Source organism: Sminthopsis crassicaudata, chromosome 1 (assembly GCF_048593235.1).
Source record: "Sminthopsis crassicaudata isolate SCR6 chromosome 1, ASM4859323v1, whole genome shotgun sequence".
NCBI classification, from domain to species: domain Eukaryota; kingdom Metazoa; phylum Chordata; class Mammalia; order Dasyuromorphia; family Dasyuridae; genus Sminthopsis; species Sminthopsis crassicaudata.
In genome coordinates this window covers 398898611-398919868 of record NC_133617.1, presented here as the reverse complement: position 1 = coordinate 398919868, position 21258 = coordinate 398898611, and the positions used below count along the sequence as shown (strand labels likewise).

General features: G+C 33.6%; 1 protein-coding gene across 2 annotated transcripts in view; it reads left to right on the top strand.

Moving 5' to 3' along the window:
- Window positions 1–21258, top strand: part of ADCY9 (adenylate cyclase 9) — a 175991-nt gene that overhangs the window by 134704 nt on the left and 20029 nt on the right. For both annotated transcript variants that reach the window (XM_074279997.1, XM_074279996.1), the window contains exons 5-9: window positions 1940–2042; window positions 10150–10358; window positions 16925–17084; window positions 18589–18737; window positions 21200–21241. In XM_074279997.1, the coding sequence (XP_074136098.1) occupies window positions 1940–2042; window positions 10150–10358; window positions 16925–17084; window positions 18589–18737; window positions 21200–21241 (663 nt within the window). The remainder of the gene's footprint in view (window positions 1–1939; window positions 2043–10149; window positions 10359–16924; window positions 17085–18588; window positions 18738–21199; window positions 21242–21258) is intronic.

Sequence of the window (21258 nt, the reverse complement as noted above, 5' to 3'; positions counted from 1 at the left end):
GACATTTTTCATTAAGAGTAATGTGCTCCACCCCACCTACAGGGCACATGGATACCTAGTGATGTAGTAATACAAACTGTGTAGACAGACTCCCCACTTAGGGGTATAGCTCAGAGTTTGGCAGGTGTAACACTGGGAGTAATTAGTGATATTCAGTTTTGTTCTTTGACTAATGGAGAATACATGGCAGTGTTGCAGACTTCTTACAGCTGCTATTTTAGACTTCCTTTCATTCTGGTAACTTCAAAGGGGAGAATAAGGTTGAGTTAATAGAATCATGGAATTTAGAGTCGTATGGGACCTTTGAGGTCATTTGACCTAATGTCCTCATCCTATAGGGAAGGAAAACTAAGGCTTCCAGTAATGAAAAAGCTTGCCCAAATCTACTCCTTGAGGAGGAAGCAGAGCCAGAGTAGAATCAACTGAGGGAGAGAAAAGCCTTTTCTTTTCCTCATTCCACATTCATAGGTGTACCCAAATGAAGGGTCCTCCTCTCTCAAATGAGAGGCTATCTCACAAAACACTATAGTGTCATTTCCACCTGAATTTTTATAATTACTTTGCCACATAAAAGGGAGAGTTCCTGTTGCCAGTAATTCATTTAAAAACATAATTTGGGGATGGGGTTGATTTGTTAGTGGGGGGGTTGTTTTTGTAGTTTAAGAGTGTGTACCTCAAATTTGATTTGCTTATAGTTATACAAGGTAATTAGTTTTTTATCTTGATTTGTTCAGTCTCAATGGCCCATAGGACCATTGATTGTATCAAAAATCACACCCTGCAACTGATTCAGCTCAATTGTTAACAGCTTCTATCTTTAAAAATTAATTCATTCATTCATTTTAAAACATTTTTTTTGACAGTACTTATGCATGGTTAATTTTTTAAAACATTATCCCTTGCACTCCCTTCTGTGCCAGATTTTCCTCTCCTTCCTTTCACCCCCTCCCTTAGATGATAGGCATTCTCGTACATCTTAAATATGTTATAGTACATCCTAGATATAATATATGTGTGCAGAACCAAATTTTTGTTGTTGTTGCACAGGAAGAATTGGATTCTGAAGGTAAAAATAACCTAGGAAGAAAAACAAAAATGCAAACAGTTTACACTTATTCCCCAGTGTTTCTTCTCTGAGTGTCGCTGATTCTGTCCATCATTGATCAATTGGATTTGAATTATATCTTCTCTTTGTTGAAGATATCCACTTCCATCAGAATACATCCTCGTACAGTATTGTTGTTGAAGTGTATAATGATCTCCTGGTTCTGCTCATTTCACTCAGCATCAGTTCATGTAGGTCTCTCCAAGCCTCTCTGTAACAACTTCTATTTTGTACTCTGACAATTACTGTTAGTTAATTTTGTCACCATATAATTAGTTAGCTAATATTGTCAGAGAGATGGACCTGGAGCCAAGACTTTCAGGTCATCTACTGTCTGCATCATCTGGGCAAATAACTTCATCTCCCAGGACTTTAGATAACTCTGTAATACTATTAGTTGCAAAGAATGGACTGGCCTCCATTGATAGAGGAAATGTCCTTACTAGGGAGTTCCCTATTACCAGTTCAAAATATTATTTTGAATTTCAATCATCCAGGTCAATTATATACACTGAGCATAGTACTGAAAAGAGCACACCATTTATGTAATATTTATGTAATAAATAAACTGTATATACTTTCTCGTAATGCTGAATATTGCTATTGTGTTTTCTAAAATAAGATTCAATTGTTCTACATTATAACTGCAGCTAATGTTCTATCTTTAGTACTTGAAGAAAATAAAACACAATTATGTTTAGGCATACAAAGAATTTGTCCAGAGAACAATGTTAAGAAATAATTGTATAATGAGCTTATAAATGACATCTTTGTAACCATTTACAATATTATTTATAGTCAATATAACTACTATTGTTACTTTCTCATTTCTAGCCTGATGAAAGACTACTTCTTTAAACCACCTATTAATAGATTGAGTTTGAATTTCTTGGATCGGGATCTAGAGATGGCCTACAGGACCAGCTATCAGGAAGAGGTAGCTTTTCCTTTATTTTTTGATAGCATTTTTGTTACACAGAATATACTGTGCAATATATTAATTGTTTTATACCTGAAAACCTTTCTTGGTTAAAATGTAAATGATGATGATATTTTATCAGTCCCTGTTTTCTAGTCATTCCCTGAAGGAAAATTTCCTGGGGGAAAAATATTTTCATCCTTCTATTTACCCAGAATTGTGTCCAGGAAACAAAGATTTATTTACTTATAACTTATTATAGTGTGGCATCTTGATTTGATACTGACTTTCCCAAAACTGCTTTCCAAATTTTCCAGCAATTAAAAAAAAATCTTCCTCTCAGGAATTTATGTTGTTAAGTTTATTGAACACTGCTACTGTATCTAATTTATTCTGAATTTTACATCCTTAACCTGGTCACCTTTTTGTGTTTTTACCAATTTTGATGATGAATACTATCTAGTATAATTTAAAAACTGGTATTGTTAGATCCTCTTCCTTACCATTTGTTTTCACTATTTTCCCTGAGATTCTTGCCTTATTAGTTCCATAAATGAGTTTTTATTATAATTTAGTCTAGTTCTATACAATAGTTCTATAGTATGGCACTATGTATAAATTAATGTAAGTAGTATTACAGTTTTTTTTTTTTACATTAGAACATCTCACACCTTAATTCTAATTAACTCCCTAATTATTTGCAACCTGTTTCTATACAACGCATTTTAAAATTGTATCCACATAATTCCTGTATGTGTATTGATAAACAAATGCCCAGATACATGATACATTCTAAAATAATTTTAAATTGAATTCCTTTTTCTTTATTTCTCTTGTTTGGCTGAGAAGAGTTGTTGGCAAAGTCCAGAAAAACTGATGGTTTTTGTTGGGGTTTTTATGTATTGTTAAGTATAGGGTAATATTACTTTCATTGAAAGGATTTGGTAGGATGCTATCATTCCATATTTCTGAAGTTAATTATTCATTAAATAATAGAATTAATTTTTTTCTTTTAATAAGACTAGTTCTCCCTATCTTGTCCAGACTGAAAATTCATAAGCTAGATTCCAATAACTGATTGGCATAGAAGCTTTAATTTGCACTTTTTCCTGTGTGATCCCCTTCTTGGGCATTCTTGGAACTCACCATCTTGTTGCCAGACTGAGTATGGACACCTGATCAGATAGATTAGCCCATTGTAGCTCAGAAACCCCAAGTTCATGTGTATCACCAGCCTCAGCCTTCATAATAGCAAGGATTGAAGATAAGCGTTCCCTATCTCACTTGGAGTTTGTTCGCAGATTTTTCAATTTCTTTTTCTGAGATTAGGTTATTTAAATTCTCTGTTTTTTGTTCTACTAGTCTAAGTGTAAGTATCCATTTAATTTTTGCTAGTATATAGAAAGTTTATTTCTTCCTCATTTGTTAATTGTCCTTTTTCATTTTTCATATTAACAATTTGTTTTATCTTTTCTTTATTAGTAGCTAGTAATTTCTCTATTTTTAAAAAATGAGGCCCAATTTTTATTCATTATTTCATTAGTGAGTTTTTTTGGTTTGTTTTAAATTTCATTGACCTCTTATTTTCAGAATTTTCATTTTTGTGCTTAGTTGGTCAGCTGTGGTCAGCAAAGACTGTATTTAACATATCCTTTCTACATTTATTTGTGAGGGTTTGAGTTTTTTGCTCCACACATGGTCAATATTTTAAAATATATCATGGAAAATTAAGAAATTGATATTTTCCCTTCTATTACAATTTAATAATGATAGAGTTCTGTTCTCCAACTAGGAAAACAAGAGAGGGACTTGTATATGGGTTAGCATTTAAGTTGAATTTTGAAGAAAGGTAAAGATTCTAAGAGGTGAAGGTAAGAAAGGGAATGCATTTGAGGGGGAGCAATTTGTACAAAGGCACAGAGATGGAAGATGGGATGACATGTATTATAAATTACAAGTAGGACTGTTTTATTAAAACTTAGAATACATGAAGAGAGTAATACACAAAAATCTGGTAGAAGGACTAGGTTGATTGATATAATAGGCTTTAAATGACATAGAGAAAAGTTTGTATTTTGTCTTGGAGGCAGTAGAAAACCAGTGGAATTTCTTGATAGATGTTTTTGGAATATCAATTTAGACAATTATATAGAGACAGTATTGGAAGAGGAAGAAAGGGAGAGGATTCTGGAGATCAAGAGAGCAATTAGTGAGCTATATATGCTATATAAAACCGAGAAAATCAACAATTCACAAAAGATTTGAAAAATATTAATAATAATATAAAAATTTCTCCAAATCACTAGTAATATGATAAATATAAATCAAAACAACCCTGAAGTCTCAAAAGATGACAAAAGATGGAAATAGTAATAAGGTACATGACACACTATAGGTAGAATTGTGAATTAGTCCAAATATTTTGAAAAATAATTTGGGATTTATGATAAAAAGTTATTAAAATGTTGTTACTCTTTTGCCCAGAAATCCTATTATTAAGCATTCACACCAAGAAAGTCAAAGATAGAAAGTTATTATAAAAATATATGTCAAAGTGTTCATAGAATCATTTTTTATGGTTGCAAAGAGCTGAAAATAAAATTGATAACCATTACTTCCAAAGACCAGATAAGCAAACTGTGGTATACGAATATAATGAAATGTTATTTTGCCATGAAAAATGATAAATATGAAGAATTCAGAAAAGTATGGAAAGACATAAACTAAAGCAGGGTAAAGTGGGCAGAATCAGGAAAATAATAGATGCAATAACAATATAAACCAAAAAAGTAAAATATTATGTTCTTTTTTTTTCTTTATCTACTTTTAAAATAATGCCATATAATGCTTTTACCAACTTTGGAGTTCTTATGCCTAGTTTTTTTCTCAATAATATTTTATTTTTCCAAATACATGTAAAGACAATTTTCAATATTCATTTCTGTAGATTTTGTGTTCCACATTGTATATAATATCAACAAGATTATGTGATGATCAACTATGATGGACTTGGTTCATCTCAACAATGCAGTGATTCAAGGCAATTCTAGTAGACGTGAGTTGGAAAATGCCATCTGCATTCAGTGAGAGAACTATGGATACTGAATATGGATCAAAGTGTAACATTTTCATCATTTTTATTGTATTTAACCTAAAAAAAAATCTTATTTTCCAGATTTTTTTTCTCCCTCTCTCTCACTTCCCTCCCCAAAACAGCAAGGAATCCAATATAGGTTAAACATGTACAATCTTTCCAAAAATATTTCCATATTTGTCATGTTGTCCAAGAAAAATCAAATCAAAAGATGAAAAAAAAAACACAAGAAAGAGAAAGCAAATTAAAAAACAACAACAAAAGTTAGAAATGCTATGCTTTGATCCACATTCAGTATCCATAGTTCTCTCTCTGGATGCAGATGACATTTTCTATCCCAGGTCTACTGGAATTGTCTTCAATCACCATATTACTGAGAAAAGCTATGTATTATAATTGATCATTACACAATTTTGCAGTTACTGTGTACAATGTTCTCCTGGTTCTGCTCACTTCACTCAGCATCAGTTCATATAAAGTTTTCCAATGTCTACAGTTTTAAGTGAAATTTTAAAGAACTTAATTTTATTTCTTTTATTAAAGCTTCTTTATTTTCAAAACATATGCATGGATAATTTTTCAACATTGACCCTTGCAAAACCTTGTGTTCCAATTTTTCTCCCTCTTCTCTTTGCTCCCTCCCCTAGATGGCAAGTTACTCAATATATATATTAAACATGGTAAAAAATATATGAAGGACTTAATTTTAAGATTTTTTAAAAGGCCAAATAGAATTCAGGTTTTTGTTTCTTTGAAAAATTCTATTGATGATTTAGCTCATTATCTTTTATCCTTTCTACTTTCTAGTAATTTCACAATATCTTAGATTATTAATCTGTTAATGCAATAATTGGAGTCTAGTTCTATCTGCCACTAATTAATTGGATCTTAAACAAGTCTTTCCTCCTATAGGCCTCAGATTCTTCACATGTAAAATGAGAGGGGGTTAAACTAAATGCTTATGAGGTATCTAATTCTAACAATCTATGGTTATATGTTATGTAAATTTCCATAAAAAGTTGCCCAACTTTTCCAGGACATTGTGGCCCTGAAAATATGAATATATACACATATACACATACATGTACATATATGAATATACAAATATATAATGTACTGTAATCTTGTTAAAAAGAAGACATTCAAAAATTAATTATTGAATATATCATTCTTGTGTTAAAATAAACATTAGATTTTCTAGTTAGCATTGAGGAACTTTAGATAGGTGACAATTGAAATTATATATATATATATATATATATATATATATATATATATATATATATAATAGTAATGTTTAGCAATATTGTTTAGTGATACTTTTTCAATGGTCTTCAAACTTTTTAAATAGGGGCCAGTTCACTGTCCCTCAGACTGTTGGAGAGCCAGACTATAGTAAAAACAAAAACTCACACTGTCTCCACCCCTCAGTCCATTTGCCATAACCCAGCAGGCTACATAAACATCCTCAGTGGGCATTATCTGGCCCACAGGCCGTAGTTGAGAACCCCTGCTTAAGTTATAAGAATAATTATACTTTGTGATAATTATGAACTTATGTATCTCACTAATATTTTGTCTACTTTTTCTTTCGTGTTCAAATATCTAAATAGTTTTATAACTATTCAGAAACAAATTAAATTCTGTTACAATTAATACTTGACTTTTAAAAATTATCTTACTGTTTCTAAAGCACTTTCACATTCATATGTCATTTAATACCTCACAATAAAGTAAAAAGCAGCAAAATCTAATAAATAGAAAGCCAATTCTGGAGTCAGGAATGCTTGAGTTCTTGTCCTGCCTCTAATACACACTGATTTTGTGAATATAGACAAATTACTTATCTTCTAAGTGCCCAAAGCAATTTCCTAAAACTATAAATTACAGGTATTTTGCCAGTATTTGCCATCTTTGGAAAAAAATCCTGCACTTGGAGCAACCAACTGACAAAATCACAAATTTAGAACAAAAGTTTAAAAAACAGCAATCCCAGGAAGGTAGTTGGGGCAAGTATTAGTGAAGGTTCTGAATAAATTCCCAAAAGGAGTGGTCCACTGCTCTGGGAGACTAATTGTACTTAGAATAACTCTTGGAACTTGAGGAATTTTGTACAGCTTCAGGCTGTGATAGAATCATGTTTTCATTTTATCTACTATAAAATACTAGCATCACCACTGCAGACAAACTTCGAGGACTGTTGAACCAAAGGTCATAAAACCCAGAAGATTTATATTATCTCAGTGGAGCAGAACAAATCCTCCCACCATTACCACTAAGAGCCAAGCTAAGAAGCCCTGAACTATACACTTAAAAGACATTTGGCAATAGCCCTCCACTGGCACAACTATCCCCTCTTAGAGCATCCCAGCTGTTGTCTCTGACCTCATCCCAGCTGCTGATTTATCTGGCCACTTCTGATTTCTTAGTCCTGATACATGTCCCTTCTTTCCTCTCCTTATCTGCATGCCAGTTCCACTAGCTATGTTAATACTATTTCTCTCTTTCAATTTTTCCATAACCTGCTTACTCCCAAAAGACATTGCTGCCCATATCTATGAACTTGCCTCTTATTTTGTCTCATTAAACTGAGTGTTCTAGTTATTTAGTTTTCATATCTACTTCCCTGAGCACATTTCAGTCGTCTTTAATTTCTCAATATTCAAGTCTCTAGCCTATTTGCCTAATTTAAGATAATCTTGTGAACTCAAAGCTTCTCTCAATTCTAAACTACTCCTTTCCCAAAGACCCAGAGTCAACTCCAATCCTCACTCTGAACCTCAGTTCCATTTTGGACCATATCTCTGACCTTATTCTGTTTGTAACCCAGACTATCTGGCAGTAATGTATCCCCATTTTACATATGAGGAAAATGAAACTTATAGACATTGTTACTTTTCCAAGGTCACTCAGCTATTAAGTGACAAGGCAGGAAGTAGGATTAAAGGGTTTTTTGACTCTAATTCAGTACAATGTGTACCACACTGTGGAAGATTTCTAAAAAGCTAAACAGTAGCATATTTATTCGAAATAATATACAAACAAAATTTCAACATGATCTCTTTCCCCTATTATTAATTTTAGCTTGCAACTGAGTCCATGTTAGAATTATACTATAGCTTAAGTATCCTACAGTGAAATTTAGGTTTAATTTTATTTTAATTTAATGGGGACTTTTGTTTCTTACTATCAGGAGGTATTCTTTAAGAGGAAAATTAGAGCCAAGTATATAACTAAATGTTAAGAATTTTTTTCAGTATAAATATTCTATTAAAATCATATTTACATTATTTTATTTATTTGAAAATGTAGAAGTAGAATAAGTAGAAAGTGTAAACCTACTGAACCTATTGAAAATCTATGACACATAAGGAAGTCAATTTAAAAAATTGTGTGGAAGGGAATTCCAAAGAGTAATATTCTAGTTATGGGGCCCTACAGAATAATGTTTCAAGGAGATAGTTCATTCTAGAGAAGAGGGTTATGTTTGGGTTAGAGGGACAATCTAGCAGAAGGATAAGGGTAGAATTCAAGATAAGAGACATTCTTTGTGTTTAATGTTGAGGGAATTGAGTCTGTGTTATAGAATGTATCTTATCTCATGAATCAAACTGACAGGTGCAGGACAGTCAACTGACTTTTTAAGAAGTCTTTTTATAGCCTGGAACCTTCTCTGTATAAGAATCATTCTCCCCAACTGACCCTGAATAAAATAAATATAAATAAATAAAAGCATTTTAACTTACATAATTTATTTGTGTATTATCCTTATATCCCTTTCTCTGTTAAATTCTACTGATATTAGGATCTTAATGACAGTTTATTGAATTAAACTGAATTATAATAATTCAACCTTTTAGGTATCTGTTGCCCTGTGTCTGTTCCAATAGAATACCTTAGCCGTGAGATACCCTGGGTTGCTTAAGGAATCCTGGGACTAACAGAGTGGCCTGATTTGTATTTAGGCCAGTCTCTGAAATTTCAGTAATCCTAAAAAGGTATTTTAGTTCTAGGAATCTTGAGTCTAGAAAGTTCCACATAAATTCACTCTTTGATATGTGTGTATGTGCTCATATGTGTGAGTATTTGTGTGTATGTATTACTTTATGCATATGTGGTAAAATTAGAATGTCTTATCTCCTTCTGAAGTACCATCAATTTGTTTATTGGACAGTTCCACCTGCATATTTCATAAGCATCTTGAATTCAACATATCTAAAACCAAACTTATTATCTCTTCTCTCCAAAACCTACTCCTCTTCCTAACTTCCTGGTTTATGGCTACCACCATCTTCCTATTAGCCTATGTTCTGTTAGTTGAAGACTTTATAGTTCTGCTTGACTCTTTATTTTCCTTTACTTCTCTCCCCCCCATTATAGCAATAGTTTTCTCCTCTTTCCAATTCATTTTCCACACTGCTGCCATATTAATATCCCTAAAGCATGGGCTTTACCATGTTGTTTCTTTGCTCAATAACTTCTTATTGCTATAGGAGAAAATATAAACACCTCTCCCTTTTGGCATTAAAAACCTTTCACACTTTTGACTCCCATCTGTATTTCTAGACTGATTTCATCTTATTCCCCCATCATTCATTTCAGCCTAATTGAGCAGGCTATTTCCCAAACTGGGTATTTTACTTCCTGGTACCAGGCCTTTGTATAAACTATTCCCTATTCCTGGAATCTTCTTTTTCACTTTTTTCTTTGGAATCTCTAGCTCCTAATGAGGCTAGCAGAAGAAGTACTACTCCCTACACAAGGCCTTTTCTGATCTACCTCTAGTTATTAATATCCCACACCCCTTCCAAAATATTTTACATTTGCTATGTGTATATTTTGTATTTCTTTATCTGTATGTCTGTTGTGTTTCTCCAAAAGGCTTTTCATTTTTAGTGTTTCATGCCTTGTGTATAATGTAACACTTGGTATATAATAAGTACTTAATAAATATTTGTTGGGATTGAAATTAATTGAAATACAATATCTATTCATGTTTCTCTTCCTTTTTCCCTCCCATATTCAAAACAGGTTATAAAAAACTCTCCTGTGAAGACATTTGCCAGTGCTACCTTCAGTTCTCTCCTGGATGTGTTCTTGTCAACAACAGTTTTCCTCATTCTGTCCATCACCTGCTTCCTAAAACATGGGATGGCTTCTGTCCCACCCCCACCAACTGCAGTTGTGATTTTCATCATTGCTATTCTACTGGAAGTGTTCTCCCTCATCATCTCTATTAGGTAAAGAATGGGATTTTTTAGCATGATTGATCTCTATTGGGATTACATACCTTTCAGAGGTGGGGACTACTGACTATAGGGAATGGATTCTCTATTATTTAGGGGGAAGGAATGCTATATGGCCCAAGTCTTTTCCTGGATCAAGAGGAAATAATACTCTGGAAAGGCATGTCTCTGTTTGGATCAGATACTATCAAGAAAGGGAGGTGCCACTCCTGGCAGGTGGGGATTATCTCAATTGGGAAAACATTTTTGAATATTTATGTTAGCAGCTTGTTTAAAGAGGAGGAAGACAAATGACAATTTTCTTTAGTAACTATAATTAACCAGGGAAAGTGCTCCCTGAAAAGTTCAAAGGTCCTTGGCCAATGAACGATAGAATCTTTTGAAGGGTCCTCTCTTCTGTCTGCAACTTGTCTGCTGTAAAGTTCTAAATTCTCTCTCTCCTTCCTGCTTACCTCTTTAGAAGGCAAGCAAGTCTATCACTTATACATGTAGTGTATATTTCTATGTTAGACATGTTGTGAAATAAAGCACACAAACAAGAAAATAAGGTTTAAAAGGTATGTTTTAATCTGCACTTAGACTTCATCAGTTCTTTCCCTAGAAGTAGATAGCATTTTTCATAATAGGTCCATTGGAATTGTCTTGGATCATTCTATTGATTGAAGTAGGTAAGTCTTTCCACTGTTAGTCATTGTTGCAATATTTCTTTTATTATGTATAAAGTTCTGGTTTATCTCATTTCACTCTGTATCAACTCATACAAGTTTTCCGAGATTTGTTTGCTACTTTCTTTTAAACCATCCTGTTTGTTACTTATGGCACAAGAGTATTCCATCACAATTATATACCATAACTTATTTAGCCACTCCCCAGTTTATTAGAATCCCCTCAATTTCCAATTCTTTGCCACCACAAAGAGGTGCTGTCAATATTTTTGTCAATATTTCCTTTGATCTCTTTTGGGATAGCATGTTATACTTAGTATATATTATTATCCCCATTTTACATTTGAAGAAACCAAGATAGACAAGTGTTAAGTAACTTGCCCAGGATCACACAGCTATTAAATGTCAGAGTTCAGATTTTAACTTAGGTTTTCCTGACTCCAGGCTTAGCTCTCTATCCATTGTACTATCTAGTTGCCTTTTATTAGAGCAAGGCCATGAGCAGTTTGCCTTAGATCAGGAAGTTAAGAGGGCACACATCCTACTATCTAGCTGTTATTGTATCCTGGGATAGGTAGTAGCTATAGCCTTCTCCCCTTTCAGTATTTTAGAAACTTTGAGGAGTCTTGTGCTGCCACTTGCCTCCCTAAGCCATACCTCTCTGCTCTTCCTTTAATCCTGGCATTTGTCCTGAGCATTCAAATTGCTAATTACATTACCAAATAAAGCTCTTGTGTATTTGAGAGACTGTCTTATGAGAAGGTGAACTTCTTGTCACTCTGGAAGTGTCAACCTGAAATGACTGAACACCATTGCTATAGATATACTGCTCTGTTAGTTAGAGGTTTGGACTAGAACTCTTAAGTTTCCTTCCAACTCTTGAGTCCGTGAAATTTGATCTAAAACTAATTCAGTTGTTTTCAGTCATGGCTGACTCTTTGTGACCCCATTTGGGGTTTTCTTGGCAAAGTTACTAGTTTGTTAATTCCTTCTCCAGCACATTTTGGAATTCCTCCATTCCTCATTTGAGGAAATTGAGGCAAACCAAGTTAAATGATTTCCCCAGGGTCACACAGCTTAGTAGGTATCTGAGGCCAGATTTGAACTCAGAAAGATGTCTTCCTAATTCCAGGCCTGGCATTTTATCCACTGTGCCACCTAGCTGCCCAAAGCTAACATGTTAACTATAATAAACATTTAATGATTAAGTTTAAAAAAAAAAACTATAAGTTTGAGTAGCAGAGGAGATGGGTAAAGAATTATTTGCATGATCCAGATACCTTTAAAAAAGAAAAAAGTCTACTATTTTATTTGATATAGATTACCCTTCAACAAGCTTGGTTTGAGATTTTCAAAATAGTACTACAGGCCTTAGAACTACCTTATGAAAGTCTTGTATTCGTGTAAAAGGTACTTTATTGGCAACTACTATGCTTCTTACTTCCTATTTCATTGGGAAGCCTTGAAAATAATTTCAGATCTTCAAGCCTATCTCCCCTGCCTCCATCCAAAAAAATGCTAAGACAAGTATAAACCTACCTAGACAGATTGATTGGACAAAATGCTAAAAAATATAGGGAATATTGTAGTGCAGATGTTAATTAGCCAAATTCAGTGAGGAAAGCTTGTCATATTGGAAGCAAAAAAAAGATAAGAACCACCTGTATGCATGAATGAATAACTACAAAATACTTATATTTCCCTTTATTGTGAGACAATGACATTTTCAGAATTTTTGTGCCTGTTTTCCTTTATTTAGTTCATCTATCAAACTAATAAGAAGCATGATGGATTTTATAGTTTTATTGAATGTATATTTTTCACAATGTGAAAATTATTTGAGTGAAGAGTGTTTTTTGTCAGCTTAAAAGTAACAGACAAAATATGTTACTTGATAGAATTATAAGTATGGAAACTGGGGAAGTCTTCAGAGGCATCTATTCTAACCCCAAATTTTATAGATGAGAAAACTGACATGCAGAAAGATTAAATTATTTACCCAGCTATACTTCCTTTATCAAGTGGCCTTATTCCTGGTTCTATTACAGAATTAATATGCAAATTTATTTTTTTTTGTTCAAAAGTCAATTTAATTCTCTAAAATTGAACCATTAGCGCCACCTTCTGGCGTGATTATTATGTCACTCAACTATCTGCTAATAGGCCAAATTGTAATGTCCTGTCTGTCATCTCTCAATTGTAATCCTTCTCTGGGAGGAGGTTTCTTTTCTCTTAATTCTTTTCTTTGTGAGCAGGTTTCTTGGGAAGCTTCTGGAGCCTCCAGCCAGAGCAAAGGTAGAATCTCGAATCCTCTTCTTACTGAATCTAGGCTCTGAATCTCCTTGAGCTTCCCTGAAGTTCCCTCGGGAAGTCTTGTCCTTCCCTATCAACACATATTTAGGTGCCTTAATATTTGGATCCTACACCATGACTTTCTCCCTCAATCAAATATATCTTACATGAGAGCATATTATTAATATTACTAGAAAGTTGGGCTAAACCTAAAATACAAAATCCTTAGTTTGTTATTTAAACCTTCAGTAAAATTGCTTTAATCTCCCATTCCCAGTATATTTCATATTACTCCCCAAACTGACTAGTATCCAGTAGGCTGTTGCCTGAACCTGATTTTTCCTTTTTCTGTCTTTCTGCCTCCTCACAGACTGTCCTTCATGTGTAGGACTTGTTTCCTATTCACTTCTACCTCTTAGCTTTCCCTCAAGGTTCATTTCAAATGCTATTTACTATGCAAAGCTTTCTCTTCTGTCCACAATAGTGAATTCTTTCTTGTTCCTTAAATTGTCTTGAATTGGGGACAGCTAGGTGGAGCAGTGGATAGAGCGCCAGCCTTGAATTTAGGAGGACGGAGTTCAAATCTGGTCTCAGACACTTAATACTTCCTAGCTGTGTGACCCTGGGCAAGTCACTTAACCCCAGTCTCAAAAAAAAAAAAAAATGTCTTAAATTTATTTATGTATATATTCTATCACTTCCCACTCACTTCTCAAGCTCTTAGTTTATTTTCCTATCCTTACACTTGAGTGAAGTTTCTATCTCTAAGATTGCCTGAGGATCTCTTAACTGCTAAATCTGTAACCTTTTCCCAAACCTTATACTCATCAAAATCCCCTGGAATATTTTCTTTTGTTTTGACTTCTGAATAGGAGGTCATTTTCATGCAGCTATTCAAAACCATGATTATTCTAAACAAACAAGACTGTAATCTATGGAATATTTAAGACCTTTGGAGAAGGAAATTTTATATTCATCCTTAGCCTTTTCCAATGGTCAATAAATCTTAGGAAGATTACAGAATCTCAGAGTTGGAAGATATCTAAGAGACAAAATAATCCAACCTGTAACTGAAAAAAGTCCCTTTAAAACAGGTTATCCAGCCTTAATTTGGAGACAGTTAATGGAGTTCACTACTTCCTAAAAGCTGACTTGTATATCTTTAGAGGTACTGTTAGAATAGGAAAAAATGGAAGGAGTGGTGGATTTAGAGTAAGATTCAAATTCTGCCTTTGCCACTTGTGTGATCTTGAAGAAGTCAACTTCTCTGGGACTCAGATTCCTTATCTGTAAAAATGAAGAAGCCTTCTCCAACTTAAACCTTTCCAGTTCCTTCAAATGATCCTCCTAAGTCAAGGTCTTAGTCCCTTTCTGCTATATGCTTTCCAGGCTATTATTGCCCATCCTATAATGTAGTATCCAGAGTGAAACATTGTATTCCAGGTGTTGTTGTGGTCTGATCAGGGCACAATCCTGTGAGGCTGGAACTTGTCTTCATCCTTCGCACTGGACTTTTCATATAACCCAGTTTTGAGAATTAGCGTTTTTCACCATTGCATCATAATTAATTCATATTTAACTTGTAGTTTAGTAAATCCTCTATTTTTTTTTTCAAAATAAGTTTCTCTCTACCCTTGTCTCCCTAATCTTGGCCTTGTGAAGTTGATTTTTTTTTCCTATTTAAATCATGAAGCATTTATTAAGCATGTCAGGTGCTGAGATTTAAAAAGACAAAAATGAAATACTCTTTGTCTCTGTGAATTTACATTCTACAGAATGGAAAACATCTTTACATATGTATGCATATATACAACATATGTATATATAAATGGACACATAGTGAAAATAGATCACTAACATCTGAATAGATAGTGATAAATTTCCTATAAGAGATGGCATTTGAGTAAGTACTTTGAAGGAAGCTAGAGATTCTAATGAGTGGAAATGAAATGTGAGTATATTCCTGGACATCCTATTCAAAGCCTGAAGACCAGAGGTGGAATGTCAAGTATGGACAATAGGGATAGAACTTAGAATCCATTCAGAAACATAAGGCGTAATAAGCTTATACAAATAGTCTCTGACCAGATCATCAGGAACTTTACACAAGAAATAGAGGGGCAAAAGGGAGACACTGGCAGTTCTCAAATAGGCAAATGACATGATCAGACCTGTTCTTTAGAATTGTCAAATTGGCAACTGTTAGGAGGAATAACTGGAGAGGGTCAAGTCAATAAGAGGCTATTGCAGTAGTTGAGGTGAGAGATAATGAAGTCCTGAACTGGGCTGGTGGCAATGTTAGCTAAGAGTAGGGATTGGACATTAAATACTTTGTGTAGTAGAACTAATGAGACTTGGCAACTAACTGGATATGAGTAAAAGAGAAGAAAGAGTTGAGGATGTTTCCAAGGTTGCAATCCTGGTCCCTCAACAGATACAGGGAAGAAAGATAAAATAATATCTATATTATTTGAGCTTCCTGAAACTGTGTTACTTTCTTAGAGAGATATTAATGAGAATTTTTGTATACTAATTATTAAATTTCCTACTGATGATCAAAAGTTCATGAGAACATGTAAAGCCATTCTGGTAAAAGAAGGAATGATAATGTAATGCCCTAATGGTATATTCAAATTCCTAAAACCCATTTGGATCTACCTTCTATTCAATTACTACTCATAGATCTCTGTTCTTCCTTTGAAACCCACCTCAACTAGTTGGAATTAATCATGATATTGGAGCAACATTTGCTCAAAATAAAGACCAGCTGCATAATAGATAAAACTCAAGTAGCAAACACTTTTGCCACCCATTTCCCAAATTGTTATCTTCTAAACTCCCAAAGAACAAGTACTGCTTTCAGAACCTCACTGTAACTAATAGAACAGGAAAAACAGGCTTGTGAGTCTTCTCTTGGCATTCCCCAAGCTGCTTATAAGACCAATAAGCTGGATTTTAAAGTAGCATCCAAACTTTGAGTGTCAAGCAAAGAAGTATGAATTTTATTCAGCAACTGAAAGATTCACTGGTTATTTTGTTGTTTTTAAGTAAAGTAACCAAATGATGCATGTGGCATAAACCAGATTTATGTAAGGAAGATTAGTCTGGCAGTGGTATGAAGGATAAATTGACAAGGAGAGAGAGTGGGAGTACAAAGATCTATCAAGAGGCTTTAGGAATAGTGAAGCCTTTCCCATCACAGTGGCAATAGGAATAGAGAAGAGGGAACAGAAACAAGGGAAATTGTGGAATAAGAAACAATTTGGAATAACTCTCATTCAACATAAATTTAAATCTTCCCTGCATATATTAGGAATGCAGTTAACTACTGGAATCAGTAATTTTATGCTCACTATTTCCATTATTGACTCAGTAAATAGATTTTGTTCATTATCAACTTTTCAGCTTTTCTTGCCTTCCATTTGCGGTCAGGTAGAAGAGCCTTCCAGTTGGGCTGTCTCTCTGTTGTACAATTAATTTACTACATAACCTGTTTACCATTTATGTACCTACCTATTTTTATGATTGGTCTACATGCAGGAAAAATGGTGTTTTCTGTGTATGTTAAAATGTTGAATTACTTAGTAACTTTATTTGTTACAGAATGGCATTTTTCCTTGAGGAGGTAATGACTTGTACTAAGCACCTGCTGGAGGTGATAGCTGGTTGGCTACCTCGGCATTTCATTGGCGCAATCCTGGTCTCACTTCCGGCTCTTGCAGTTTATTCACATTTTACCTCTGAATTTGAAACAAACATACATGTAAGTCAGTTACCATGCTTGGGTATCTTAGTTGCTCTGTTCTGATGGGGCTTCTATTATCTTTTCATCTATAAGGCAACTTGGCTACTTTGAGGCTACTTTGGGCATTCTTTTAGATATCAAGAGCCTTTTTAAAAAAACTTCATTAAATATATGGTCCCTTCTAAAATGTAAATTTTTATCCAGAGTAGACATTTAGGGATAAAGGTTCAACTTCTATTCTTTGTATATAACGCTCCTTAAATTTTTTTAACTGACTTATAAATTCTACTTTAGCACTTGAAGAATCTCCCAAAAGAAAAGTATAGTTCAATTGTATAATGGAAGTTTAGAATTATTACAGTTCTAATATTCTGATATTTCAAATGCAAATACTTTATCCCAAAGGTCCAAGTAAAAACTCCAAATTTTCATTTACCAAATACTCGATTTAATAAATAAAGTATTTTTATAAAGAAACTATAGTAGGCACTTAGTACACTGCCGACCCCTCATAAATGACATAGATCTGGAGTGCAACATATATCAGCTATTAATTTATCAAGAAAAGAACTTCTAAATTGAACTCCACAATTTGTGAATTCATAACAACTTCAAAACTATATATATTTCTAGTGCAAGATAATGAAAATAAGTATCTAAGGGATGATTGCATTTTCACTCTTTCAGACCCAAATTATATTTTGATTTATTTATAGCAGGGTGCTTTAAGAGACAGCATTATGATTACTTAGTGGCAGCTCTGAAATGATGATGCTTTACAGACAACTTTTTTTCCTTTGCAACAGCATAAGATTTGGAACATCTTAGAAAACTTAATTTAAACTTGTCATTTTAAACTTGTTTAAAAATCTAGGTATTGAACTTCATGATAAATGATCTGTTTGGAAAACTAACTCACTATGTATAAAAACAACATTTGCTTTTAGCAACTTAATCTCAAACTTAATGTATCAGTATTCAACAAAAGAAACTTTTAAAAATATTTAGTAACAATATAATATTGTCAAAATGTGTTAGAGAAGCATATTGAAAGGACAGAAAGAAAATAAATGGTTGTGGACCAGGTTTGGGGGGCGGGGGAGGGCAGGACTTGACATCTGAGAAGTATTTGAATCAATGGCAACAAACTGGGGAGGAGGGTGAACTAAGAACATGAATAAAAATTTACTAACGGAAAGAATCTGGGAAAGTAAAAAGGGCACCAAAGTAGAAATCAAATACCTGGGTTCTAGTCCCAGTGGTTATAGTAATTGGCTATATGACCTTGGGCCAATCCTTTCCTCTCTGAGTCTCAGTTTCTTTAATTGTCAAACAGCTTTTAAGCCCATTCTTGTTCTAAATCTCCATGTTATTATTTGACTTTATAACTTTTCAGGAGAACTATTTTTATTTCACATAATATTTACTGAATATTGTTACATAGTTAAGCTCATGTAATAGGAAGTTCTGTTGAAATTTTGAATTAAATTTGAAATTGCTTCTTTTTCTTTTCTCATTGCAGTATACCATGTTTATGTGCTCTGCAATTCTGATCACCATTGTGCAATACTGTAATTTTTGCCAGCTAAGTTTCTGGATGAGATCATCATTAGCAACAATTGTTGGAGTTGTGCTTGTCATTTTACTCTATGTCTCTTTGTGTCCAGACAGGTAAGTTATGGCTGTGACATATCAAAGCAGTCAATAAAACAAAATTGCCTACAGTATCAACTGTTGCTTTTGAAAATAACTATCTGATCCCTACCTAGTCTGTCTTCTCTAAAGAGACGATAGAAATCCCCAAAAAGATAAACAAAATCTTCAAATTGGCAGGAATTGAAAAGATAATATAGTCTGACTCTTACTTGAAATATGTCTCTTATGTGACATTGCTAATAAATGTTTGCTTAAAGACCTTCAATGGCTGGGGATTCTTCACACATCAGCCCATTCCTTATTGGACAGCTACAATTTAGCTGGGATGGGTAAGAAATATTTTCATCATATTGAATAAAAATCTATCTTTCCATAGTCCTTGCCAATTCTGATCTCTAAGAAAAAGCAAAATAATTTTACCTTCTTCTGCATTATTTTTCACATATGGTTTCTTTTCAGTGAGAAGCAGCATGATATAATGGGAAAAAATGGCATTAGAAGGTTAACCACCTGGGTTCTAGTACCTTTTCTGTCATTGGCTATCTGTGATACCTTGGACAAGTCACATTTTCTTTCCAGGCCTAAATTTGAAAAAAATTTATAAAATTTATAAATTTATAAAATCTATAAAAATGAGAATTGAGCTGTATTAGAATTATTAAATTTTGAGTGTGAGTGTCACTAGAACCAAATTAAAATGTAATTGGGAAATATTTAGCAAAATAAATAAAAATACAATGAAACCAAGATAATGTTAATTTGTGGTTTTCTAAGTCAGCATGCAGCCTTCAAGGATTTGTTCAATTTTAAGTATTGAACTAGATGATCTCTAAGTTTTTTTTCTATGATCCTATGGTATTTATGAGCATATTTGAAGCACATAGTACAATGTCTGGCACATAGTAGGTGCTTAATAAAAACTTGAATGAAATCAAGTGTTTCTTTTTTTTTTTTTTTTTTTTTTTTTTTTTTTTTTTTTTTTGTATCTCAGCCTGAAATACCTCAAAAATACTTCTGTAATTCATAGATCCCCACCAGTCTCTCTTCCTCTCCCAGTATTTCTAGTAGATGAAACCGCCAAAAGGCTAATTGGGGGAGAAGGTAGCTGGATTTTCAAAAATATTTTCAAACCTGCTCAGGTGTAGGTATCATTTTTTAAAAATAAACCAAAAAATAAGGTCCTGTTCCTAAAGGTTTGCTAATGAGAAATATACCCTATACTCATGCCCCCCCCCTTACTAAACCTGACATTCAAGGCCTTCCATAATGTGACTCTAGCCTTTTTTTAGTCACATTTTACACTATATCCTTTTATCTGCTTTCTTGTTCAGTCTTTCCCCACCTTCTTCCTGTTTCTGTGCATCTAAACATGCCTTGCTTTGAAACGGGCTCCTTTCTCATCTCTGCCAGCCAAAATTATTCTCTTCCTTCTAGGCCCAATCCTTGTCCCTTCAGCTAGAAATTCTTTCTGTCTTTGAATTCTTCCTATTTTTTCTGTGACCTTCCTTATATAATAGCTTTGGTATTTATGTCCATTATCTTTGTTTCGACTGGATGGTAAGAGCCTTGAGAGCAGAGACTATTTCTGTATCTTCTGCATCTAACATATAAAATTTACTTACTAAATACTTATTGAATTGACATGTCAAAAGTGAATAAAGATATAGTGATACTATCATCTTATGTGGTCAGACCATTGATTTAGATAACAGGATTCTCCCTAGGAATGATAGAGACTTTTTTTTTTTTTTAATGTTACTTGCCTAAACAAGAAAATGGTATTTACACACATATATTGTATCTAGGTTATATTGTAACATATGTAAAATGTATGGGATTGCCTGTCATCAAGGGGAGGGAGTAGAGGGAGGGGGGGGATAATTTGGAAAAATGAATACAAGGGATAATATTATAAAAAAAAATTACTCATGCATATATACTGTGGAAAAAAATTCTAAAAAAAAAATGTTACTTGCCTAGATGGTGAGAAAGGATCTTCTTTTATAATATTGGGATATTCTTGGTCTTGGGTACCTTTTAAATAGCCCTTCATTTTTATGAATGAAACAACTGTTTTCAGCTTTTGTCTTGAGAGTCCTAGCTTTAGTTTTTCCCTGGAGATATGTGTGTGAAGAGATTTTGGGTATCTAGCCACTAGCAAGTTTTGTGTTCTTCATCAAAGTAAAAGAAGTCAGTTATGAGTTTTTAGATTATTTTTCTGTGTGGGTCTGCTGCACAGTCAACCACATATTTTCAGAATGTGGCAGGAAGTCTTCATATAGCCCCATTGTTTGTGCCTTTTAAAAAATTTACTCTCAAACAGGAATTTTGATTAAACCATACTAATATAATATTGTCTTTATGCTAACCATCTCAGTGTTTCAAAAGGTAGATAAATTTTTAAACTAATCATCAAGTTGCTTTCATCAGTATCTTCTTTATTTTTAAAATTCTATTTCCCTATATTTGTATTTCAGTTCCATAGAAACATCCCACTTAGATGCAGTACAGAATTTCAGGTAAGCTTTTTGTATTG